The sequence below is a fragment of the Pseudophryne corroboree genome, chromosome 8 (genome assembly GCF_028390025.1).
Source record: "Pseudophryne corroboree isolate aPseCor3 chromosome 8, aPseCor3.hap2, whole genome shotgun sequence".
Classification (NCBI taxonomy): domain Eukaryota; kingdom Metazoa; phylum Chordata; class Amphibia; order Anura; family Myobatrachidae; genus Pseudophryne; species Pseudophryne corroboree.
In genome coordinates this window covers 185,333,645-185,361,068 of record NC_086451.1, presented here as the reverse complement: position 1 = coordinate 185,361,068, position 27,424 = coordinate 185,333,645, and the positions used below count along the sequence as shown (strand labels likewise).

Here is a 27,424-nt window from a genome sequence, read left to right as displayed (position 1 = left end):
GAAGTGTTAACGAATTTAAGGAGAAGGATATGTCTCATTAAATCAGCAAAGAGACGAATCAAGCATTATGATTATTTACAGTTGTGGCAACAGGAGGGTGACATACAGAGAGGATTGGCTCAGGCGGCGGGATCTGGCTCAATCAGAAAACTGATAGCCACGGCCCCACCGCCACCATATATATCGGGAGAGAAATTGGTTGCGGAGAATGACGCACTAAGGTGTAACACACAAACACTTAGCAACTGTGTAAATGTTAAAGATAATGTTAACCAATTAACCAATGCAAGTATTAACCCGTGCAAGTTGTACCCTGTTTTGAACTTTCCTCAGGAGTGTGATCAAGAAGACGAATCGGCAACAATTTCAGCGCTCTCTCTAGCAGCCACCATAGCAGAGACCACAGTAGGCACAGCTCCGCCCACGAGATTAGTAACAAAGGCCCCTAGCGGAGGGATAGGTGAGGTCGTATCTACAGGTAAGTACGGCACCATACACTATGCTGAAGCCATTTCACCACAGGCTGTAGAACCCACACAGAGTGATGTTGTTAGAGTTACTCCTGTTAGGGTAATAGCTGTTCCAAATGGGAAAACTGACACATCAGGAGTCACCCCTGTGAGGAACATTGCCATGTATAGCCCATTTTCCAGAATGGAATTAAGGACCATAGTGTCTGAATTCCCTGACCCTAGAAAAGACTTAGTTGCCAGTCAAAAATACATCAGAGACTTAGGTAACACTGTAGAGCCCAACAATAAAGACTGGCAGATATTGCTGAGAGCATGTTTACCCTCCAATGTTGACGCAGCTCAATTTTTAGCTGATTGCGGATTAGATCAGGATGTACCTCTTACAGATGTGTACAACAAAGATAATGTAAAAAGAATAAACTTACAGTTAAAAGAGTATTTCCCAGCGGTAGTCAGATGGAACAAGATATTCTCCATTAAACAGAAGGAGTCAGAGACAGCTGCAGAGTATTTTCACAGAGCATTATCAGAAATGGCAAAATACACAGGCATAGAGGACATTAAAACAAACATAAACCATCGAGAAGTAGCAGTATCGGTACTGATGGATGGTTTAAAAGAATCATTAAAGACTAGGGTACAGACCACACAACCATGTTGGCGAGGTCTGTCTGTGGCTACTTTGAGAGAGGCTGCTATTGATCACGATAGGAACATCACCAGACACAGGGAACAACAAAGTGATAAGTTAATGGCAGTAAGTATACAGGCCCTGACCACAAAACAGCCTGTGTTAACATCACCAAACCCTGTGGGTAAGTCAAATGTGGTAACATGTTATTTTTGTCACAGACAGGGACACTTTGCACGAGACTGTAGATCAAGAAATGTACAAAAATCTTATCAACCCCCTAGACAACGACACGACACACGACATTGGGAGCAAGGTCCGCAGAAACGGAGTTATGAGCCACATGCAGGGGAAACAAAAAGATACCCCCCAAACAGAGATTGGCAAACCTCTGGTAGTTCCCAGCTAACTCCCTCACAAGTAGTTGCTGCCAGCGGGATTCAGGGAGGTCACCATACCCAATAGGGGTGTGGCCATACCTGTAATCTGCAGCCAGTAAAATTGATTGCAAGTCTTGGAAGTGAACCAGAAATTGCAATCAATGTAGCTGGTAAATCATTAAACTTTCTTGTAGACACAGGGGCGGCCAAATCAGTGATAAATTCGACAGTGGGCATGAGGACCACTGGTAGGACAATTCCAGCCGTAGGAGTAACAGGAGTAGTCCAGCATTACCCTGTTAGCAAACCAGCAGAGATTACAATAGGGCCTTTACATACCAAGCATTCCTTTTTGCTGGCTGCATCGGCACTGACCAATCTCCTGGGAAGAGACTTACTGTGTAAAATGGGGTGCGTCATTTATTGTACTCCTGAAGGTGTATTCTTGGACATACCTGAGAATCACGCTCAGGAAGTACGAGACATGTTAGACTCCCCGTCAAAATTAATGTCACATACCATTATGACAAATAGGACTCCCTCCCAAGTAGAAGAAATGACATCTCAGATACCAGAGTCACTTTGGACAAAAGATGGACAGGACACTGGATTAATGGCAAACGTAGCTCCGGTAGTTGTACAAGTAAAAGATGGTAGGATAGCTCCAAAAATCCCACAGTACCCTCTGAAGCCAGAGGTGGAGTTAGGAGTTTACCCAGTAATAGAGCGCTTGCTACAACAGGGCATTCTGGTAAGAACGTCCAGCACTGCTAATAGTCCCATCTTCCCTGTGAAAAAGAGTGGGGGGAGGGGTTACAGGCTAGTGCAGGATCTAAGGGGGATTAACAAAATAGTTGAGAGTCAGTTCCCCGTAGTGCCAAATCCAGCTGTCATCCTAATGCAAATCCCTCCCACTGCGAAATTTTTCACTGTTATTGACCTCTGCTCCGCTTTCTTTTCGGTACCTCTGCACCCTGACAGTCAATATTTGTTTGCATTTACATACAGAGGAGACCAATACACATGGACTCGATTACCACAAGGATTCATAGATAGCCCAAGTATATTTTCTCAGGCTTTGCATGATTGTTTACAGTCTTTCCAACCAGTGAGTGGATCAGTATTAATACAGTACGTGGATGATCTACTACTGTGTTCTGATTCATTGGAGGCATCCCTGAAGGATACGAAACAGCTCCTGTTTCATCTTTCAGACACAGGACACAAGGTTTCCAAAGACAAGTTGCAATTATGCCAAACTAAGGTAAAATATTTGGGACACTGTTTAACACAAGGACTGAGACACCTGACCGCTGATAGAATTCAAGCAATTAGAGACATGACTCTGCCACAAACCCAGCAACAGATCAGAACATTTTTAGGAATGTGTGGGTATTGCCGTAATTGGATCCCAGGGTTTTCCATTTTAGCGTTACCTTTGCAGGAGATGGTCTCCTCAAACAAACCTGATCGGATTTCGCATACAGACGAGTCTGAGGCAGCATTTGAGAGACTTAAACAGTGCCTAACGCAGGCACCAGCATTAGGTATGCCGGACTATGGGAAACCCTTTGAACTATACGGAACAGAAAGTGCTGGTTGCGCGGCAGGCGTACTAACCCAAAAGCACGGTGATGCCAGCAGGCCAGTAGCATATTACAGCGCTCAGCTAGACACAGTAGCGCGATCCCTCCCCACATGCTTGCGAAGCGTTGCTGCGATAGCATTGCTAGTAACGAAAAGCGAAGACGTCGTGCTAGGTCACAACCTCACAATTCATACACCACATGCAGTGTCAGTCTTGTTAAATTCTGCCCAAACCATGCACGTCTCATCAGCGCGGTTTACAAGATGGGAATTGGCACTAATGGCCCCCGTAAACATCACCATAAGGAGATGCACTGCATTAAATCCTGCAACATATCTCCCAAGTGTGTCTGGACAGACCCAAAGGGTGGAGGATGAGAGTACTGGGGAAGGATGATTTAATACAAAGGAAGACACTCATGATTGTATGGAATATTTGACCCAAAATTTTACCGCAAGGCCTGACATCAGTGACAACCCACTGGAAGATGCAGAACTTACGTTCTACACGGACGGTAGTTGTCATAGACAGTCAGACTCGGGAGACTTGTGTACTGGATAAGCAGTCGTAGATGACCAAGGCACCATAGAAGCGGAACCGCTAGGCCCACCTCACTCAGCCCAGGTTGCTGAACTGGTCGCCCTAACCAGAGCATGTGAATTGGCTAAGGGCAAATCAGCCAATATCTACACCGATTCTAGATACGCATTCGGGGTAGTCCATGATTTCGGAGCCCTATGGCGCCTCAGAAATTTCATGACGGCAGCTGGTACACCGGTAGCGCATGCAGCTCACATAAAAAGGCTTCTAACAGCGATACAGGAACCCGACAGAGTGGCTGTTATCAAATGTAAAGCACATACATATAGCCAAGACCCAGTATCACTTGGTAACAGCCGAGCAGACGAAGCTGCTAAATTAGCAGCTGCTACCCCCAGACAGACAGACACCACACAACTGATGGTATTTAATACCATCAACACACAGAAGTTGTGTGAGATGCAAAATTTGTGTTCCACACAGGAAAAGGCAGTCTGGAAGGCAAAGGGATATGGCCAGGAGTCCTCAGGACTCTGGACGGATGGACATGGTAAACCAGTGGCCCCCAGAGCATATCTTCCGTGTTTGGCTGAAGCAGCTCACGGGCTGACTCATCTAGGCAAGGAAGGGATGTGCAAGTTGGTAAGAGCATATTGGTGCGCCCCAGGATTCTCCTCTCATGCGAGTAAAAGAGCCATGTCATGCCTTACCTGTTTGAGAAAGAATATTGGAAAGGCAATACCTACAGAACCATCCCATATCCCACCTGCCGGCGGCCCTTTCCAGGTAATACAGATTGACTTCATTCAATTACCCCCTTGTCGAAATTTGAAATATGTACTTGTTTGTATAGATGTTTTTTCAAATTGGGTCGAAGCATTTCCGGCGGCCACAAATACCGCTATGTTTACTGCTAAGAAAATTGTGCAGGAATTTGTATGTAGATATGGTATCCCCAGAATTATCGAAAGTGATAGGGGTACCCATTTTACAGGTGATGTCTTTCAAGGAATGTGTAAATTGATGGGAATTGATAGCAAGCTGCACACTCCATACCGTCCACAGGCGAGTGCGAAAGTGGAAAGAGTGAACAGCACTATTAAAAATAAACTGAGTAAAGTGATGGCAGAGACAGGATTGACATGGCCAGAAGCTTTACCCATTGTACTGTACAGCATCAGAACCACTCCCAGGTCCCCTCTTAATCTGTCTCCCTTTGAAATCTTGTTTGGTCGACAACCGCATGTCATGATTAACCCTCAGGATGATTTGAAGTGTAACAATGAAGTGACTGTAAAATACTTGATTAACATGAGTAAACAGTTAAGGAATCAAAATGATAATCTGAAGTTGGTGATTCCTGATTTACCAGATAGTAATTGTCATGACATTGAACATGGGGATTATGTAATGATACGGAATTTTCTACGCTCAGGTTGCCTTATTGACAGATGGGAAGGACCATACCAGGTCTTATTGACTAGCACTACAGCATTGAAGGTTGCTGAGAGAGAGACTTGGGTTCATTCGTCCCACTGTAAGAAGGTCGTTGATCCAGAGAAGTCCTGTGATAAGGAACAGACGGTAGAGGTTGTATCACTAGAGTGTCTGTTCCAGGAGGACTAAGGCGGCACCTAAGCATCGAGAACCACAAGATCAAAAGCAGTTGTCGATCCCCTGTTCCCTTTTATTGTTTTTCTCCACTTCCCATCCCCTCTCCCTCAAATTATTTTTCCCCCCTTCTCATTCTTCTTCGTCTCTTCCTAAGATGGACTTGCCTCAAGAGACTGTGATCCAGATTTTCCTGTTGACCATGATGTTGACCAGAGCAGTCTGTTCCGGCGAGAGTACCATGGAGTTCGAGAAAGGTTCTGGAATGGGTTCTGATGACAGAAATGGAGGCGTAGTTTTCCGAGAACAACATAATCAACAAGCAAAGGCGAGTATCAGAAAACGATCCGATAGCATTGACCATAGAAGGAATTGTGAAGGATTGTTAGCTGAAGAAAACTGTATCTGTCGGCTCTGTAACAATGTCATTGAGGATGGGTGCATAAAGAAATGCCAATCCAGTTTTAATATCCATATGGACCGGCATCCATTGAGTGACTATCACTCTTTAGTGGGTAGTGTGTTAAATAAAACAGATTGTTGGGTATGCTCTCAAGTACCTCAAGGTCATAGCAAATCGGGGCTAGTACCATTTCCTTTAACGATAGGGGAGGTACTTGAGTTAAATGGTGGGAGACCGGTGGACCGGAGGTTTAATATCTCCAGCCCTCCTAGTTTGAAGCTCCACCAATACCATGTGGATAGGTCCCTATTATGTTTTAACATCTCCAATCCCCGAAAGCCGGGAAATTGGGAAGTGTCATGGAGTGATCAAACCATGACCTTTTCGCATAGAGCAGATAGAATGCCTACAGATACAGAGCTTGTACGCCACATAGCCAGTAGAGGAAAATCTTTCCGGTATAGGTATACCTTAGGAAATAGGATTACTAGAGTTGGAGAGGTATCACCAGGATACTGTGCACATATCATACAACCTGATACGTGTACTAAGCAGATGGAAGAATTAGGGTTAGGAGATTTCACATGGAAGGTGTGTAATATGGTTATGTCCTACTCCATCCCATATGTTCTCCCCGATGATGCATATTTCATATGCGGGAGAAAGGCGTACAAGTGGCTTGCCCCAAACTCTGAAGGATTGTGTTATATTGGAAAAGTACTGCCTGAAGTAATGACTGTATCACATGACAAAATGAAAGACATACACCGTGGTGCCCAAGCTCCTTATACTCACACCCATTACGAGCACGTTGTTAAAAGGCACCTGATAGAGAAGACAGAGCATCCGGCCTCTGATCTGATAAGTGAATCCACCGGGATTCAATTCTTAATCGCGTTAGACTTCACCCGCACCGCTAGAGGAGTGATGAATTATAAATACATATCGGCGCTCGCAAATTTGTTAGATAATATCACTGAAATGTATGATGACACACTTAGGTATACTGGAAGGGAACTTCAAGCTTAAAAAACAGAACTGGTACAGCATAGAATGGTTCTCAATTACCTCACAGCAGTGACAGGCGGATATTGTGTCACACTGGCAACACAATACGGCGTGAAATGTTGCACATATATTACGAATAGCACCGAGGATCCGGTCGAGGTCATAGACCAAAAGATGGACGATATTCTCCAATTGAAGTGGGAATTTCGCAGGAGACACAATCTCACTCTTGCTGCTGTAGGTAATGAGCTGACTGGTTGGGTGTCATGGTTGAACCCGCGAAATTGGTTTTCTGGTTTAGGAGACTGGGCTCAAGGAGTCATAATGGATGTTGGGAAGTTTCTCCTATGTATCTTAGGTGTTGTCATATCGATTGGATTGATATTTAGATGCGGTCAGGCTTTAATGAAGTGCAATCATCGTACTAGGGTAATGAGTTTAAGGAGTGAGGAAACTGTAATTCCAATGGACTTGATTTATGACCCAAATGTAGAAACAATGATGTGATGAAAATGCGATTTCTACGGTCCGTTTCTTTCACCTGTTTTTCCGTTTTCTCCAAGGTAACAAGACCCACTTGGACGAGGAATTTGATGAGCCGATATACAGACAACAGAGGGATTAAAGAAGAAGTTTTGACAACCTGATACACAGATTTTTGATGAACTATGCCATGGATCCCCAGTTTCCCTAGAAATATTAAAATTACGCTAGCCCAACACTTTTGTAAATCTATGGACATTGACAGCTTTGCTCGCACCTTATGAGCAAAAGCACAAAGAAGACTGCATTCAACAGACACCAAACAAGACCTCAATCGACGAATGTACATTTACCTGACATAGAATACCACCGCATTTACCGTAATTATGTCTTTTCTTCATTTCTACAACCCTCAGGTAATGACACACATAGTCGATAGGGAATACAGGCACAGATATCAGCAATCACATATCTCCCCCATTCATGTATCATCAACTAAAATGTGCTCCCCCATTTTGTTACAACCAAAGCCGAAAAGAGCTCGGTAAAGTTTGACAGCCCATCCACAGACCCGTACCACGGGATAAGAAGGAATTCAAATGTATACTTCGCAATACCTCGAAGCTTGATTTAAAACACGTACGGCACGATGATACATGACCCCCAAGCACGGATTCATACACACATGCTTCTGCTATCTCACTAGGTCATACCCTTTTCCTACCTTCTCCTCTCCTCCCCTACCCAACCATGTAAATGTATTAACCCCTGACATATATTTTTCTCTTTTTAAATGTTTTTAGAAGGTGGCAGTTATTATTGACTGCCAAAGGGTGGACTGTCAAAGTCAGAAAAATATCTCTATGCACACTACCATATTTGCACCTCACACAGGTCCGTGCTGCGCATGCGTACGCTCTCCCGTACGTGCGCATACTCACAGTCGCGGGCACCCGCAGGTGCACGGTATGCGTATTTACGGTAGAGTTTATGTGATCGTAGCGTGCGACTCAATCATTACATATTTTCACTATATAATGTATTTTGTAGATCATGGTCCCTTTGATAGATTCTGAAAGTTTGGTTAATATAGAATGTTCATGAACAGAGAAATCCCTCTTTGTTTGATACGAAGGGTCAGACAGGAGTAATACAGTGGTGTTTAGTATCCATCGGAAGAATATTTAATTAGAAATATTCCGGTGTTGGTTTGAAGCAGATCAATCGCTCGTGCGAATAGTTATGGACATAAGAAGTTTATGAACATTTACTTTATTTGCACTTTATTACCCATGCGGCGGGAAACCCAGTTTCCCTCCCACCTGAGCTGTTGGAAATAGTCACAGCCCACCTGTATGAATCAACCTATGACCTTTTGTCATAATGCGAAGCCGAATTCCTGTGTCCAATGAACAATGAGATTGTAGGGACCATTGAATTGCATTGTGTGTGGGGCATAAATAGAAAGGCCGATCACATCCAGCTCACTCTTCAACGGTTATCATTGCTGAAAATCGGGAGCTGGATGTCCAGAGGCGCATGCGATCGTTTCCTTTGTGCGTAAGTTTTTCTCCGTAATCATACTGTTTCTCTCTTGTTATTATGGGCCATATCTCTCTCTCTCTTCTCTTTCTCTCATTCTTCTCTTAAACTTAATTGTATTGTATTTACTGTGTAGTTACCTGGTTAGTTAGTCTATGTTATATTGTAGTGTATGATTTGTATTTGTATTAATTCTTTTGCAAGTATATCATTCAAAATATATATATATTAGGCGTTGGACCCTAAGCCTAGGTATCTGTGTATTTCTTATAGAGTTAAGTATTCTCAGAGCGTCGGTGACGCTCAAACTGCTTTTAAGCTAGAAAGGTTATACTGTGTTGCATTTACACCATATCACTACACAAAGGGTTTACTGCATAATACACTGTTTATGGTTTAGATATAAAGGTTTTACATTGTGAGCGTGTGTGCCGCTGGTGATCTCTTCGTGGTCTCGAGCGGTCGCATCGCTATAGCAAATCATTACGGTAGTCGGCAGCCAATAGAGTGCCTGCCAGTGATCTCTTGGACGTGAGCGAACGTAACGCTTGAGCGTCTCGACCACGGCTAAGCGATTGTTACGCAACGTGCGTACCCTTACGGTACTTCATACGTAGTTAGCGTACAGTGTTCTTAGACCTCATAAAGGGTATTATATACGATAAATATTTAGCTTTATCACCACCTTCCACGTAAGATACTTTAGCTCCACGGTCTTAAGTGGCTCAAACCAGTGTGATTTCAGGAAATCCAACACAACGTTAAGATCCTAAGGTGCCACTGGAGGCACAAAAGGGGGCTGAATATGCAGCACTCCCTTAACAAACGTCTGAACTTCAGGCAGTGAAGCCAGTTCTTTTTGAAAGAAAATAGATAGGGCCGAAATCTGGACCTTTATGGACCCCAATTTTAGGCCCATAGTCACCCCTGACTGTAGGAAGTGCAGAAATCGACCCAGCTGGAATTCCTCTGTTGGGTCCTTCCTGGCCTCACACCAAGCAACATATTTCCGCCATATGCGGTGATAATGCTTTGCTGTCACATCCTTCCTAGCTTTTATCAGCGTAGGAATCACTTCATCTGGAATGCCCTTTACCGTTAGGATCCGGCGTTCAACCGCCATGCCGTCAAACGCAGCCGCGGTAAGTCTTGGAACAGACAGGGCCCCTGCTGTAACAGGTCCTGTCTGAGAGGCAGAGGCCATGGGTCCTCTGAGATCATTTCTTGTAGTTCTGGGTACCAAGTTCTTCTTGGCCAATCCGGAACGATGAGTATAGTTCTTACTCCTCTCTTTCTTACTATCCTCAGTATCTCAGGAGGGAACACATAAACCGACTGGTACACCCACGGTGTCACTAGTGCGTCCACAACTATCGCCTGAGGGTCCCTTGACCTGGCGCAATATGTTTTTAGCTTTTTGTTGAGGCGGGACGCCATCATGTCCACCTGTGGCAGTTCCCAACGATTTACAATCTGTGTGAAGACTTCTCGATGAAGTCCCCACTCTCCCGGGTGGAGGTCGTGCCTGCTGAGGAAGTCTGCTTCCCAGTTGTCCACTCCCGAAATGAACACTGCTGACAGTGCTAGCACGTGATTCTCCGCCCATTGAAGAATCCTTGTGGCTTCTGCCATTGCCATCCTGCTTCTTGTGCCGCCCTGGCGGTTTACATGGGCGACTGCCGTGATGTTGTCTGACTGAATCAGTACTGGTTGGTTTTGAAGCAGGGGCTCTGCTTGACTCAGGGCATTGTAAATGGCCCTTAGTTCCAGTATATTTATGTGTAGTGAAGTCTCCAGACTTGACCACTGTCCTTGGAAGTTTCTTCCCTGAGTGACTGCCCCCCATCCTCGGAGGCTTGCATCCGTGGTCACCAGGACCCAGTCCTGTATGCCGAACCTGCGGCCCTCGAGAAGATGAGCACTCTGCAGCCACCACAGCAGAGACACCCTGGCCCTTGGGGACAGGGTGATCAACCAATGCATCTGAAGATGCGATCCGGACCATTTTTCCAACAGATCCCACTGAAAGATCCTTGCATGGAACCTGCCGAAGGGAATTGCTTCGTAAGAAGCCACCATCTTTCCCAGGACTCGCGTGCAGTGATGCACCGACACCTGTTTTGGTTTCAGGAGGTCCCTGACCAGAGATGACAATTCCTGGGCCTTCTCCACCGGGAGAAACACCTTCTTCTGTTCTGTGTCCAGAATCATTCCCAGGAAAGGCAGACGCGTTGTAGGAATCAGCTGCGACTTTGGGATATTCAGAATCCAGCCGTGCTGTTGCAGCACTTCCTGAGAGAGTGCCACGCTGACCAACAACTGCTCTTTGGACCTCGCCTTTATGAGGAGATCGTCCAAGTACGGGATAATTATAACTCCCTTCCTTCGAAGGAGTATCATCATTTCGGCCATTACCTTGGTAAATATTCTCGGTGCCGTGGAGAGACCAAAACGGCAACGTCTGGAATTGGTAATGACAGTCCTGTACCACAAACCTGAGGTACTCCTGGTGAGGTGGGTAAATGGGGACATGCAAGTAAGCATCCTTGATGTCCAGCGACACCATAAAATCCCCCTCTTCCAGGCTTGCAATAACCGCCCTGAGCGATTCCATTTTGAACTTGAACTTCTTTATATAAGTGTTCAAGGAATGGGTCTCACCGAACCGTCCGGTTTCGATACCACAAACATTGTGGAATAGTAACCCCTTCCCTGTTGAAGGAGGGGGACCTTGATTATCACCTGCTGGAGGTACAGCTTGTGAATTGCCGCCAGTACTACCTCCCTTTCCCTGGGAGCAGCTGGCAAGGCTGATTTGAGGTAACGGCGCGGGGGAGTCGCCTCGAACTCCAGCATGTATCCCTGAGATACAATTTGTACAGCCCAGAGATCCACTTGTGAGCGAACCCACTGGTTGCTGAAGTTTCGGAGACGCGCCCCCACCGCACCTGGCTCCGCCAGTGGAGCCCCAACGTCATGCGGTGGACTTAGTGGAAGCGGGGGAGGATTTTTGTTCCTGGGAACTGGCTGCCTGGTGCAGCTTCTTTCCTCTACCCCTGCCCAGAAAGGATGCGCCTCTGACATGCTTGCCTTTCTGAGGCCGAAAGGACTGCATTTGATAATACGGTGCTTTTCTTAGGCTGTGAGGGAACCTGAGGTAAAAAAGTCGACTTCCCAGCTGTTGCTGTGGATACGAGGTCCGAGAGACCGTCCCCAAACAATTCCTCACCCTTATAAGGCAAAACCTCCATGTGTTTTTTAGAATCAGCATCACCTGTCCACTGCCGAGTCCATAATACTCTCCTGGCAGAAATGGACATTGCATTAATTCTAGATGCCAGCAGGCAAATGTCCCTCTGGGCATCCCGCATATATAAGACGACGTCTCTTATATGTTCTATGCTTAGCAAAATAGTATCCCTGTCGAGGGAATCAATGTTGTCTGACAGGGTATCAGTCCATGCTGCTGCAACACTACACATCCAGGCTGAAGCAATAGCAGGTCTCAGTAGAGTACCAGAATGTGTATACACAGACTTCAGGATAGCTTCCTGCTTTCTATCCGCAGGCTCCTTTAGGGCGGCCGTATCCTGAGACGGCAGTGCCACCCTTTTAGATAAGCGTGTGAGCGCCTTGTCCACCCTAGGGGATGTTTCCCAACATAACCTATCCGTTGGCGGGAAAGGGTACGCCATCAGTAACCTCTTAGAAATCACTAGTTTCTTATCAGGGGAACTCCACGCTTCTTCACACAATTCATTTAATTCATCAGATGGGGAAAAGTCACTGGCTGCTTTTTCTCCCCAAACATAATACTCCTCTTGGTGGTAACCGGGTTAACGTCAGAAATGTGCAATACATCTTTCATTGCAGTAATCATGCATCGGATGGCCTTGGAAGACTGTACATTTGTCTCATCCTCATCTACACTGGAGTCAGACTCCGTCTCAACATCTGTGTCTACCATCTGAGCCAGAGGGCGTTTATGAGCCCCTGACGGCCTCTGAGTCGCCTGGGCAGGCGCGGGCTGAGACCCCGGCTGTCCCAAGGCTGCTGCGTCATCGAACCTTTTATGTAAGGAGTTGACACTGTCGGTTAAGACCTTCCACATATCCATCCAATCAGGTGTCGGCCCCGTCGGGGGCGACACCACACTTATCTGCCCTTGCTCCGCCTCCACGTAACCCTCCTCATCAAACATGTCGACACAGCCGTACCGACACAGCCGTACCGACACACCGCACGCACACAGGGAATGCTCAGACTGAGGACAGGACCCCACAAAGTCCTTTGGGGAGACAGAGAGAGAGTATGCCAGCACACACCACAGCGCTATATAACACAGGGATTTACACTATACAAAGTGATTTACCCAATAGCTGCTTAAATATCTTATTTGCGCTTAAATTTATGTGCCCCCCCTCTGTTATGATTCCCGTACTCCAGACCAGAGGAGATCTTATGGCAGAGGTCTGAGTACTGGAAAGATATACTGGTTGTGGGAGCAGGAGAGCCTAGTAACCCCTGGCGCCCTAACTCCGTTGTCTCGCCCGTGTTATCAGAAATCCCCTGCGAGACTATGGTTGCTTGAGCCCATGGCAGCCGCGTTCGAAGGGCGGATTATGTCTGCCCAACCCCGATGCCCCCTCAGGTCTTAATGGGAGACAAAGGGAAATCCGAGACAGGGTGATAACAAGGGGCCCTCTGACTAAGCAACCAGGCCAGGGGTTACAAGCTAACTAACTAAACCAAAAAGTATGTGCGGACTAGCCGCCAGGGAAAAGGACAACCAAAGATCCACTGATCCGTAACTCCTATCCAGCACCGCTGGATACCAGAGTGGATCAGGGGGAGCGGAATCCTCCGCAAAAGCTCCAGAACACAAAGATACAAAATAATAAACAGTAAGCGGTCAAGCCGCAACACACGGCTACGCCGCGACTCACGAACACCACAGGATGTTAAAGGTGCTCGGTCAGACTCCAGGAACAGATGACAACTTCCGAGTACAGGATCACTGAGGACAGGAACAACCGGATTGAGCAGGACTGGAAACTCTCTGTAACCGACACAGGCAAACAGGAAGCTATCACCGGCGTCTGTGAGAAGTCCAAAGGGTGCTTATAACTGTGAGCTCCCCAATCAGGAGCCAGACTGGGTAATCACAAGTAATGCCGTGCAGCTTGCATGCTGCACGGCCAGCACACCATTATACAATTAGAAAAGACCCAGCAACGGGGAACGCGGCCCGAACGTGGCGTCCCCGTTGCTAGGGTCTGAGCGGCTCCGTGCGCCCGGCGTCTAGCGTTGCCAGGGAGCCGGCGGCTGAACGCGCACGGCGTCCCTGGTTGCTAGGCGCCGGGCCGCACCGACGAGCGGACCCCGGAGCCTAACAGTACCCCCCCCTTGAGGAGGGGTCAAGGAACCCCTAAAGCCAGGTTTCCGAGGAAATTCTCGAAAAAATGCCCTCTTGAGCCTCGGGGCATGGAGATCCTTATCCAGGACCCAAGACCTTTCTTCTGGACCATAACCTCTCCAATGCACCAAAAAATAAAGCCGACCCCGGGACAACTTGGAATCGAGAACCTTCTCCACCAAGAACTCCTGCTGACCCTGTACAACTATTGGTGATCTCCCCTGAGATATCTTACGAGGAAATCTACTGGACGAAACATATGGTTTCAGCAATGAGCAATGGAAAGTATTTCCGATCCGTAAAGTTTTTGGTAAACGTAACCGGAAGGCAACTGGATTGACTTTTTTGATAATGTGAAATGGTCCAATAAATTTAGGACCCAATCTGGCTGAGGTTTGTCGAAGTTTAATGTTGCGAGTCGACAACCACACCCTATCTCCTACTTTAAAAGTGCACGGCCGCCGGAGCCTGTCAGAAAATCTCTTTTCCTGAAATGCCGCTTTTCTGAGAGCCAGGTGCACTTTTCTCCAAATGAGCCTAAGATGAGAGGTCAAGGTAAGTGAGGAGACAGAGGAATGTTGAAAAAAGGAATTAGCTCTGGGGTGAAAACCAAAAACTGCAAAAAATGGAGACACATTGGTGGAGGAATGACAGGCATTATTGTAAGCGAACTCCGCCAATGGAAGAAACTCAGACCAGTCATTTTGGAGTTTGGCCGAGTACAACCGCAAATATTGTTTTAGTGATTGATTAACTCGCTCAGTCTGCCCGTTGGATTGGGGATGGTAGCCTGACGTTAAAGATAATTTCATCTTCAATGAGACACAAAAAGATTTCCAAAACTGTGCAATGAATTGTGGACCCCGATCGGAAACAATATCAGTGGGTAACCCATGGAGTCTGAAAACATGGCGGAGGAACAAGACTGCCAATCCCTGGGCAGATGGCAATCGGGGAAGAGCAATGAAATGGGCCATTTTACTAAAACGGTCCACTACCACCCATATGACTCGGCATCCGGCTGACAGAGGGAGGTCCACCACAAAATCCATGGAGATATGAGACCATGGCCTAAGAGGAACATTCAAGGGCATAAGCTGACCGATAGGCAAAGAACGGGGAACTTTATGCTGTGCACAGACCTGACACGAAAAAACAAACTCCTTAATGTCTTTGGAAAGACCAGGCCACCATACTGAGCGGGAGACTAATTCCAAAGTCTTAGCGATTCCCGGATGCCCGGCAACTTTGCTATCATGAAACTCCGTCAAAACAGTTGCTCTCAAAAACTCAGGGACAAAAAGACGACCAGCAGGAGTATTTCCAGGAGCCTGATGTTGAAGCAGCTTTAACTGGGTAAATAAATCCTGTGTGAGGCCTGCCCGAATGACTGAAGATGGAAGTATGGGAGTAACAGGACTGTTGTCTTGAACTGGAAGAAAACTGCGTGACAGGGCATCTGCCTTGGTATTCTTGGAACCTGGCCTGAAGGTGATAATGAATTTGAAACGAGTAAAAAATAAAGCCCAACGAGCCTGCCGGGCATTCAGTCGTTTAGCTGATTCAATGTATTGAAGATTTTTGTGATCAGTCAAAACTGAAATGATATGAGTCGCTCCCTCAAGCCAATGCCTCCACTCCTCGAAAGCCCATTTAATAGCCAGCAATTCCCGGTTACCAACATCGTAGTTGGATTCAGCAGAAGAGAATTTCCTGGACATAAAGGCACAAGGGTGTAATTCAAGGGAATCCGGATCCTTCTGAGATAGGATAGCCCCTACTCCAACCTCTGAGGCATCAACCTCAACAATGAAAGGCAATTCTGGGTTGGGGTGTCTGAGGACAAGGGCTGAGACAAAGGCTTGTTTCAAGGCCTGAAAAGATAGCTCGGCTTCACGTGACCAATTGGTAGGATCCGCTCCCTTCTTAGTCAGTGCCACAATGGGAGCAACTAGGTCAGAGAAAGAGTGAATAAATCTTCTATAGTAGTTCGCAAACCCTAAAAAGCGCTGAATTGCTTTTAAGTTGGTGGGTTGCGCCCAACTAAGGATGGCTTGGAGCTTCTTTGGTTCCATACGGAATCCCCGAGGGGAAATAATGTATCCTAAAAAGGATACCTCCGTGACATGAAATTCACACTTCTCCAGCTTGGCATATAGGTGATTTTCACGTAATTTTTTTAGAACCTGACGCACCTGGGTAACATGTTGTTCTACAGAGTCAGAATAAATCAAAATATCGTCTAAGTAGACTACAACGAATTTTCCAAGAAATTCACGGAGCACATCGTTAATGAGATCCTGGAAAACTGCCGGAGCGTTAGACAGGCCGAATGGCATAACCAGATACTCATAGTGGCCTGACTGAGTACTGAATGCCGTTTTCCACTCATCCCCTGACTTGATTCTGATGAGGTTATATGCTCCTCTCAGGTCAATCTTAGAAAAAATCACAGCCGAACGTAGCTGATCAAAGAGGACAGAGATCAGTGGCAGAGGGTAAGTATTTTTTACTGAGATTTTATTCAAGGCTCTAAAGTCAATGCAGGGTCTGAGTGAACCATCCTTCTTCTCTACGAAGAAGAAGCCTGCACTTAAAGGGGATTTAGATGGCCTGATAAATCCTTTCCCTAGGCTTTCTTTAACATACTCATTCATGGCCACAGTTTCAGGTCCGGACAATGGATATAACCTTCCCTTAGGCAAAGTGGCACCAGGAATTAGCTCAATAGCACAATCATAAGGCCTATGGGGAGGCAGAATATCCGCATTGCCCTTGGAAAAAACATCAACAAAATCCTGGTATTCCACAGGAATGGGTGCGGGAATGGCAGCAGCTATTCTGATGGGAAGCGTAATACATTCCTTATTACAGATGGTACCCCATTGTGAGATCTCCCCCGACTGCCAATCAATGATGGGATTATGAAAGGCCAGCCAAGGGTGACCCAGAACCACTGGAACTGCTGGGCAATGGGTGAGGAAAAACTCAATTTTTTCAGAATGCAGAGCTCCTACCGAGAGTAGAACAGGAGGTGTACAGAGAGAAATAACCCCATTGGACAAGGGACTCCCATCTAAACCATGCATGGTGATACACCTACCCAAGGCTAACTGAGGAATACCTAAGGTCTTGGCCCATGTTAAATCCATAAAGTTCCCTGCAGCTCCACTGTCCACAAAAACAGAGACCGAGGAACAGAGGCTGCCAAAGGAAACTTTAGCTGGGACTAACAGTGAATTATTTGAGGAGATAAGCTGCAGACCAAAGTGAACCCCCTCACAATTCACTTGGTCGAGACGTTTCCCGACTTGTTCGGACAACTACGGGCAAAATGTCCCTTACCTCCACAGTATAAACAAAGACCAGAATTTTGCCTTCTGGTTCTTTCTTCAGGAGACAGTTTGGAGAGACCTATCTGCATAGGCTCCTCTATGTCCACAGGGATGGAAAAAACACAAGGAGTTGACCCGACAGATGCTCCTTTTTCAGCCCTCCGCTCTCTGAGCCGACGATCAATCTTAATAGAGAGCTCAATGAGTTTATCGAGAGTCTCAGGAGCGGGATACTGAAGGAGACTGTCTTTTATAGACTCAGATAAGCCGAGGCGAAACTGACTGCGCAGGGCTGGGTCATTCCATCCACAGTCGTTCGACCAACGGCGAAACTCCGTACAATAAATCTCTGCGGGATTCCTACCCTGTCTGAGAGCACGCAACTGACTCTCGGCGGATGCCTCTCTATCAGGGTCGTCATACAATAGCCCTAAAGACTTTAGAAAGGCGTCTACAGAAAATAAAGCCGGATCGTCTGTCTTTAAACCAAAAGCCCAGGTCTGAGGATCCCCCTGAAGCAGAGAAATAATAATTCCAACCCGCTGAGCCTCCGTACCTGAGGAGACTGGTCTCAAACGAAAATAAAGTTTACAAGACTCTTTAAAATTAAAAAACTGTTTTCTATCCCCAGAAAAACGGTCAGGCAGATGCATTTTTGGTTCAGGAATGACCCTCGGGGAAGTCCGTAACAGATCTTCCTGTGACCTCACCCGAAGGGACAGATCCTGAACCATCTGAGTAAGTTCTTGAATCTGGCTAACTAGAAGCTGGCCAGGATTTGGCCCGACACCGGTGGGATTCATGAGGCCGACAAATCTCCCAACTGAACAAGGGAAAAATTTACTCCTGTTTAATTTTAAATTTTAGTCTGGCCGGTGATAATGTTATGATTCCCGTACTCCAGACCAGAGGAGATCTTATGGCAGAGGTCTGAGTACTGGAAAGATATACTGGTTGTGGGAGCAGGAGAGCCTAGTAACCCCTGGCGCCCTAACTCCGTTGTCTCGCCCGTGTTATCAGAAATCCCCTGCGAGACTATGGTTGCTTGAGCCCATGGCAGCCGCGTTCGAAGGGCGGATTATGTCTGCCCAACCCCGATGCCCCCTCAGGTCTTAATGGGAGACAAAGGGAAATCCGAGACAGGGTGATAACAAGGGGCCCTCTGACTAAGCAACCAGGCCAGGGGTTACAAGCTAACTAACTAAACCAAAAAGTATGTGCGGACTAGCCGCCAGGGAAAAGGACAACCAAAGATCCACTGATCCGTAACTCCTATCCAGCACCGCTGGATACCAGAGTGGATCAGGGGGAGCGGAATCCTCCGCAAAAGCTCCAGAACACAAAGATACAAAATAATAAACAGTAAGCGGTCAAGCCGCAACACACGGCTACGCCGCGACTCACGAACACCACAGGATGTTAAAGGTGCTCGGTCAGACTCCAGGAACAGATGACAACTTCCGAGTACAGGATCACTGAGGACAGGAACAACCGGATTGAGCAGGACTGGAAACTCTCTGTAACCGACACAGGCAAACAGGAAGCTATCACCGGCGTCTGTGAGAAGTCCAAAGGGTGCTTATAACTGTGAGCTCCCCAATCAGGAGCCAGACTGGGTAATCACAAGTAATGCCGTGCAGCTTGCATGCTGCACGGCCAGCACACCATTATACAATTAGAAAAGACCCAGCAACGGGGAACGCGGCCCGAACGTGGCGTCCCCGTTGCTAGGGTCTGAGCGGCTCCGTGCGCCCGGCGTCTAGCGTTGCCAGGGAGCCGGCGGCTGAACGCGCACGGCGTCCCTGGTTGCTAGGCGCCGGGCCGCACCGACGAGCGGACCCCGGCGCCTAACACCCTCTCTTTTTTACCCTTCTTGTATCCGGATACTGCAGCGGAGAGCCTGGGAAGCTGCTTCCAGCGGTGCTGTGAAGGGAAAATGGCGCTGGTGTGCTTAGGAAGAAGGCCCCGCCCTCTCAGCGTTTTGTGTACTTTAATGGCGGGGTTTTTTACACATATACAGCGCCCCCCCCCCCCAGCGCCCTGCACACTACAGTGACCGGAGTGTGTGGTGTGCAGTGGGAGCAATGGCGCACAGCTGCGTTGCTGTGCGCTACCTTAATGAAGACAGGAGTCTTCAGCCGCCGATTTCATCGTTCTCTTCTGTCTTCTGGCTCTGCAAGCGGAACGGACGATCGAGGTCAGGCCCTGTGTTCGAACCCTCTGGAGCTAATGGTGTCCAGTAGCCTAAGAAGCACAAGCTAGCTGCAAGCAGGTAGGTTTGCTTCTCTCCCCTCAGTCCCACGTAGCAGTGAGTCTGTTGCCAGCAGATCTCACTGAAAATAAAAAACCTAACAAAATAAGAATTTACTCACCGGTAATTCTATTTCTCGTAGTCCATAGTAGATGCTGGGACTCCGTAAGGACCATGGGGAATAGCGGCTCCGCAGGAGACTGGGCCCAACTAAAAGAAAGCTTTAGACTACTGGTGTGCACTGGCTCCTCCCACTATGACCCTCCTCCAGACTTCAGTTAGGATACTGTGCCCGGAAGAGCTGACACAATAAGGAAGGATTTTGAATCCCGGGTAAGACTCATACCAGCCACACCAATCACACCGTATAACTCGTGATACAATACCCAGTTAACAGTATGAGAACAACTGAGCCTCTCAACAGATGGCTCAACAATAACCCTTTAGTTAAACAATAACTATATACAAGTATTGCAGACAATCCGCACTTGGGATGGGCGCCCAGCATCCACTACGGACTACGAGAAATAGAATTACCAGTGAGTAAATTCTTATTTTCTCTGACGTCCTAAGTGGATGCTGGGACTCCGTAAGGACCATGGGGATTATACCAAAGCTCCCAAACGGGCGGGAGAGTGCGGATGACTCTGCAGCACCGAATGGGCAAACTCTAGGTCCTCCTCAGCCAGGGTGTCAAACTTGTAGAATTTAGCAAATGTGTTTGACCACGACCAAGTAGCTGCTCGGCAAAGTTGTAGAGCCGAGACCCCTCGGGCAGCCGCCCAAGAAGAGCCCACCTTCCTCGTGGAATGGGCTTTCACTGATTTAGGATGCAGCAGTCCAGCCGCAGAATGTGCAAGCTGAATTGTACTACAGATCCAGCGAGCAATAGTCTGCTTTGAAGCAGGTGCACCCAACTTGTTGGGCGCATACAGGATAAATAGCGAGTCAGTCTTTCTGACTCCAGCTGTCCTGGAAACATAAATTTTCAGGGCCCTGACTACATTCAACAACTTGGAAGCCTCCAAGTCTTTAGTAGCCGCAGGCACCACGATAGGTTGGTTCAGGTGAAAGGCTGATACCACCTTTGGGAAAAACTGGGGACGAGTCCTCAATTCTGCCCTATCCATATGGAAAATCAGATAAGGGCTTTTACATGACAAAGCCGCCAATTCTGATACCCGCCTGGCCGAAGCCAAGGCCAACAACATGACCACTTTCCACGTGAGATACTTCAATTCCACGGTTTTAAGTGGCTCAAACCAATGTGACTTTAGGAAATCCAACACCACGTTGAGATCCCAAGGTGCCACTGGAGGCACAAAAGGGGGCTGAATATGCAGCACTCCCTTAACAAAAGTTTGAACTTCAGGTAGTGAAGCCAGTTCTCTCTGGAAGAAAATCGATAGAGCCGAAATCTGGACCTTAATGGAACCCAATTTTAGGCCCATAGTCACCCCTGACTGTAGGAAGTGCAGGAAACGGCCCAGTTGAAATTCCTCCGTTGGGGCCTTCCTGGCCTCACACCACGCAACATATTTTCGCCATATGCGGTGATAATGGTTTGCGGTTACTTCTTTCCTAGCTTTAATCAGCGTAGGAATGACTTCTTCCGGAATGCCCTTTTCCTTCAGGATCCGGTGTTCAACCGCCATGCCGTCAAACGCAGCCGTGGTAAGTCTTGGAACAGACAGGGCCCCTGCTGCAGCAGGTCCTGTCTGAGCGGCAGAGGCCATGGGTCCTCTGACATCATTTCTTGAAGTTCCGGGTACCAAGCTCTTCTTGGCCAATCCGGAACAATGAGTATAGTTCTTACTCCTCTTCTCCTTATTATCCTCAGTACCTTTGGTATGAGAGGAAGAGGAGGGAACACATAGACCAAACGGTACACCCACGGTGTCACTAGAGTGTCCATAGCTATCGCCTGAGGGTCTCTCGACCTGGCGCAATATCTTTCTAGCTTTTTGTTTAGGCGGGACGCCATCATGTCCACCTGTGGCCTTTCCCAACGGTTTACAATCAGTTGGAAGACTTCTGGATGAAGTCCCCACTCTCCCGGGTGGAGGTCGTGCCTGCTGAGGAAGTCTGCTTCCCAGTTGTCCACTCCCGGAATGAACACTGCTTACAGTGCTAACATGTGATTTTCCGCCCATCGGAGAATCCTTGTGGCTTCTGCCATCGCCGTCCTGCTTCTCGTGCCGCCCTGTCGGTTTACATGGGCGACCGCCGTGATGTTGTCTGACTGGATCAGTACCGGCTGGTTTTGAAGCAGGGGTTTTGCCTGACTTAGGGCATTGTAAATGGCCCTCAGTTCCAGAATATTTATGTGCAGGGAAGTCTCCTGACTTGACCATAGTCCTTGGAAGTTTCTTCCCTGTGTGACTGCCCCCCAGCCTCGAAGGCTGGCATCCGTGGTCAGCAGGACCCAGTCCTGTATGCCGAATCTGTGGCCCTCTTGAAGATGAGCACTCTGCAGCCACCACAGCAGAGACACCCTAGTCCTTGGAGACAGGGTTATCAGCCGATGCATCTGAAGATGCGATCCGGACCACTTGTCCAACAGGTCCCACTGAAAAGTTCTTGCATGGAACCTGACGAATGGAATTGCTTCGTAGGAAGCTACCATCTTTCCCAGGATCCGCGTGCAGTGATGCACCGACACCTGTTTTGGTTTTAGGAGGCCTCTGACTAGAGATGACAGCTCCTTGGCCTTCTCCTCCGGGAGAAACACTTTTTTCTGTTCTGTGTCCAGAACCATCCCCAGGAACAGTAGACGTGTCGTAGGGACCAGCTGTGACTTTGGAATATTTAGAATCCAGCCGTGCTGTTGTAGCACCTCCCGAGATAGTGCTACCCCGACCAACAACTGCTCCCTGGACCTCGCCTTTATCAGGAGATCGTCCAAGTGCGGGATAATTAAAACTCCCTTCTTTCGAAGGAGTATCATCATTTCGGCCATTACCTTGGTAAAGACCCTCGGAGCCGTGGATAGACCGAACGGCAACGTCTGGAATTGGTAATGACAATCCTGTACCACAAATCTGAGGTACTCCTGGTGAGGATGGTAAATGGGGACATGCAGGTAAGCATCCTTGATGTCCAGTGATACCATGTAATCCCCCTCGTCCAGGTTTGCAATAACCGCGCTGAGCGATTCCATCTTGAACTTGAATTTTTTTATATATACGTGTTCAAGGATTTCAAATTTAAAATGGGTCTCACCGAACCGTCCGGTTTCGGTACCACAAACATTGTGGAATAGTAACCCCGTCCTTGTTGAAGTAGGGGCACCTTTACTATCACCTGCTGGGAATACAGCTTGTGAATTGCCTCTAACACTGCCTCCCTGGCTGAGGGAGTTGTTGGCAAGGCAGATTTGAGGAAACGGCGGGGGGGGGGACGTCTCGAATTCCAGCTTGTACCCCTGAGATACTACTTGAAAGATCCAGGGATCCACCCGTGAGCGAGCCCACTGATCGCTGAAATTTTTGAGACGGGCCCCCACCGTACCTGGCTCCGCCTGTGGAGCCCCAGCGTCATGCTGTGGACTTAGAGGAAGCGGGGGAGGACTTTTGCTCCTGGGAACTGGCTGTATGCTGCAGCTTTTTCCCTCTACCTCTGCGCAGAAAGGACGCGCCTTTAACACGCTTGCCCTTATTGGGCCGAAAGGACTGTACCTGATAATACGGTGCTTTCTTTGGCTGTGAGGGAACATGGGGTAAAAACGTAGACTTCCCAGCTCTTGCTGTGGAAACGAGGTCCGAGAGACCATCCCCGAACAACTCCTCACCCTTATAAGGCAAAACTTCCATGTGCCTTTTAGAATCTGCATCTCCTGTCCACTGCCGAGTCCATAACCCTCTCCTGGCAGAAATGGACATTGCACTTATTTTAGATGCCAGCCGGCAAATATCCCTCTGTGCATCCCTCATGTATAAGAGTGCGTCTTTAATATGCTCTACGGGTAGCAATATAGTGTCCCTGTCTAGGGTATCAATATTTTCCGACAGGGAATCTGACCACGCAGCTGCAGCACTGCACATCCATGCTGAAGCAATAGCTGGTCTCAGTATAACACCTGTGTGTGTATATATAGACTTCAGGATAGCCTCCTGCTTTCTATCAGCAGATTCCTTCAGGGCGGCCGTATCCGGAGACGGTAGTGCCACCTTCTTTGACAAGCGTGTGAGCGCTTTATCCACCCTAGGGGATGTTTCCCAACGTGACCTATCCTCTGGCGGGAAAGGGTACGCCATTAGTAACCTCTTAGAAATTACCAGTTTCTTATCGGGGGAAGGAAGGAAAAACAACTGGTAGTTTTTTCTCTCCAAACATAATACCCTTTTTTGTGGTACCCGGGGTAACATCAGAAATATGCAACACATTTTTCATTGCCTCAATCATATAACGTGTGGCCCTATTGGAAGATACACTAGTCTCATCGTCGTCGACACTGGAGTCAGTATCCGTGTCGACATATGTGTCTGCCATCTGAGGTACGGGCGTTTTAGAGCCCCTGATGGCTTTTGAGACGCCTGGGCAGGCACAGGCTGAGAAGCCGGCTGTCCCATATTTGGTATGTTGTCAAACCTTTTATGCAAGGAGTCGATACTGTCGCGTAATTCCTTCCACAGAACCATCCACTCAGGTGTCGACCCCGCAGGGGGTGACATCACATTTACCGGCATTTGCTCCGCCTCCACATAAGCCTCCTCATCAAACATGTCGACACAGCCGTACCGACACACCGCATACACACAGGGAATGCTCTGACAGATGACAGGACCCCACAAAGCCCTTTGGGGAGACAGAGAGAGAGTATGCCAGCACACACCAGAGCGCTATATAACACAGGGATCCCACTATAAATGAGTGTTTTTTCCCTTATAGCTGCTTATATTATATACTGCGCCTAAATTTAGTGCCCCCCCTCTCTTTTTTACCCTTATGTAGCTTGACACTGCAGGGGAGAGCCAGGGAGCGTCCTTCCAGCGGAGCTGTGAGGGAAAAATGGCGCCAGTGTGCTGAGGGAGATATCCCCGCCCCTTTTCCGGCTGACTTCTCCCGCTTTTTCTGGAATTCTGGCAGGGGGATTTTTACACCTATATAGCCTTCCTGACTATATATGGTGTAGATTTGCCAGCCAAGGTGTATTATATTGCTCTCAGGGCGCCCCCCCCCCAGCGCCCTGCACCCATCAGTGACCAGAGTGTGAGGTGTGCATGAGGAGCAATGGCGCACAGCTGCAGTGCTGTGCGCTACCTTGTTGAAGACGGAAGTCTTCTGCCGCCGATTTTCCGGAACACTTCTTGCTTCTGGCTCTGTAAGGGGGCCGGCGGCGCGGCTCCGGGACCGAACATCGAGGTCGGGTCCTGTGGTCGATCCCTCTGGAGCTAATGGTGTCCAGTAGCCTAAGAAGCCCAAGCTACCACCAGTTAGGTAGGTTCGCTTCTTCTCCCCTTAGTCCCTCGCTGCAGTGAGTCTGTTGCCAGCAGATCTCACTGTAAAATAAAAAACCTAAAATATACTTTCTTTCTAGGAGCTCAGGAGAGCCCCTAGTGTGCATCCAGCTCAGCCAGGCACAAGATTATAACTGAAGTCTGGAGGAGGGTCATAGTGGGAGGAGCCAGTGCACACCAGTAGTCTAAAGCTTTCTTTTAGTTGTGCCCAGTCTCCTGCGGAGCCGCTATTCCCCATGGTCCTTACGGAGTCCCAGCATCCACTTAGGACGTCAGAGAAATACTTCTTTTCTAGCAAGCTCAGGAGAGCCCACTAGGAGCACCCAGCTCTGGCCGGGCACAGATTCTAACTGAGGTCTGGAGGAGGGGCATAGAGGGAGGAGCCAGTGCACACCAGATAGTACCTAATCTTTCTTTTAGAGTGCCCAGTCTCCTGCGGAGCCCGTCTATTCCCCATGGTCCTTACGGAGTTCCCAGCATCCACTAGGACGTCAGAGAAATTAAGCATATGAATGGGTTTGTGCTAAAAGTTAAATTTACTACAAAAAGGATATCCTGGAACTAGAAAAGGTTCAGAGGCAGGCAACCAAACTGATTAAGGGCATGGAAAAACTAAATACGAGGAAAGGTTTGCTAATCTAGACATGTTCACATTGGAAAATAGTAGATTAAGATGGGACATTGTTAACATTTACAAGTATACAAGGGGACAATACACAGAGCTTGCGGGGGATTTGTTTTTGGTAAGATCAACACAGAGGACACGGGGACAGCTGTTTAGGTTGGAGGATAGGAGATTTTGCAAAGGTTTCTTCACAGTAAGGACAATACATGTTTGGAATTCCCTGCCTGAGAGAGTGGTAATGGCGGTCGGCGGACTCAGTCATTACTTTTAAGGATGAGCTGGATAAATTCTTAATGGATAAGGATGTACAGGGTTATTGGTGGGTAGATTGCGCACTATATTTGATCAAATTAAATAAATAACGGACATAATTTTCAACGTATAAAATTAGTGCTAAAAATAATAGTGTAGGAGACCACCAATAGGTTGAACTCAATGGACAAATTGTCTTTTTAAAACCTCAGAAACTATGTTACTACTGTATGTTAAGATTATGCATGGATAAATCGAATGGGCAAAGTGAAGGTTGCTTTGCATTAAAAGACAATTTGATGTGCATTACATTTGTGTGTTTATTGCATTTGATATTATCAGATTGTAACATCTAGGCCATCTCACCATTTGCTTAATTGTTTTTAATGGTATTTACTAGTCACTGATGTTCAATTTGATTATTCCCTCTTATTGTACAGTGCTATATCCTATGCTGGCGCTCCACAAATAACAGAATGGTAATGACATCAGTTCTTAATTGTTGCAGGGCATCTCAGTACCTACTCTATTCTTGGATATGTTATGATGTATAGAAATTAAATATTTAATTGCTGAACGGTGCATTTAGAAAAGGAGGCCTGTGGACCCAAACTTGATTCTAAAGAGAACAATCTCACTGAGTATCATGTTTTCTAATACCTTGAGAACTCTGTATCCCTGTACACCAAGAGAATCTTGGTTGATAGCGATCACCTCTTGGTTCTGGAGGAGAGCTTTGGACTCTGGACTGATCTCACGCAAATCATTAGACATTAGTAAAGGTGCAGCCATAATCGACCATAGCGCCATCTGGGTAACCTGCTGATCCCAACTCAAGCCAAAGTTACCTATGACAAGCTGAGAGAGAATGTATAATCAACTATAAGGTTTGAATGACAAAGATAATGACAGTAATGGTGCTGACAAATGATTCTAAAATAATTAATTCTAGGCCAGAGAATTATGAATTAGTATTTGAACAGGAGAACTGCACTGTAAAGTTACATGTTTATTTGCTTTTTTATAAACTTCACAATTAGTGAAACAACAATGTGGCATAGTGGTTAGCATTGCTATTTGACAGCAATCCTATCATGAGTTCAATTACTGACATGTGTCCTATGTTTGCATGTTCTCCTCGTGCTTGAATGCATTTTTTTGCATAGACATAAAAGAGAAGAAAACAATGGAGCATAAATCTGTACAGCACAGGAGAGAGTTTATAACTACTGTATTGATAATTAAACCATATGTTCTTTATTTATTTTACATTAAAAAGAATTAGTAATCCTGCAGGAAATTCTAAATAAGACAAAAAATTTTTTTTAAATAATAAAATATAGAGACAGTAAAGTCATGTTGCAGTATGCGGTCAGCATACCGCTTGTCGGGATCCCTACTATCACAATACCGACGCTGGGATCCCA

At 47.1% G+C, this 27,424-nt stretch overlaps 1 protein-coding gene across 2 annotated transcripts in view; it reads right to left on the bottom strand.

The window, feature by feature from the left end:
* Positions 1-27,424, bottom strand: part of GLA (galactosidase alpha) — a 649,316-nt gene that overhangs the window by 56,756 nt on the left and 565,136 nt on the right. For both annotated transcript variants that reach the window (XM_063937004.1, XM_063937005.1), the window contains exon 6: positions 26,658-26,855. In XM_063937004.1, the coding sequence (XP_063793074.1) occupies positions 26,658-26,855 (198 nt within the window). The remainder of the gene's footprint in view (positions 1-26,657; positions 26,856-27,424) is intronic.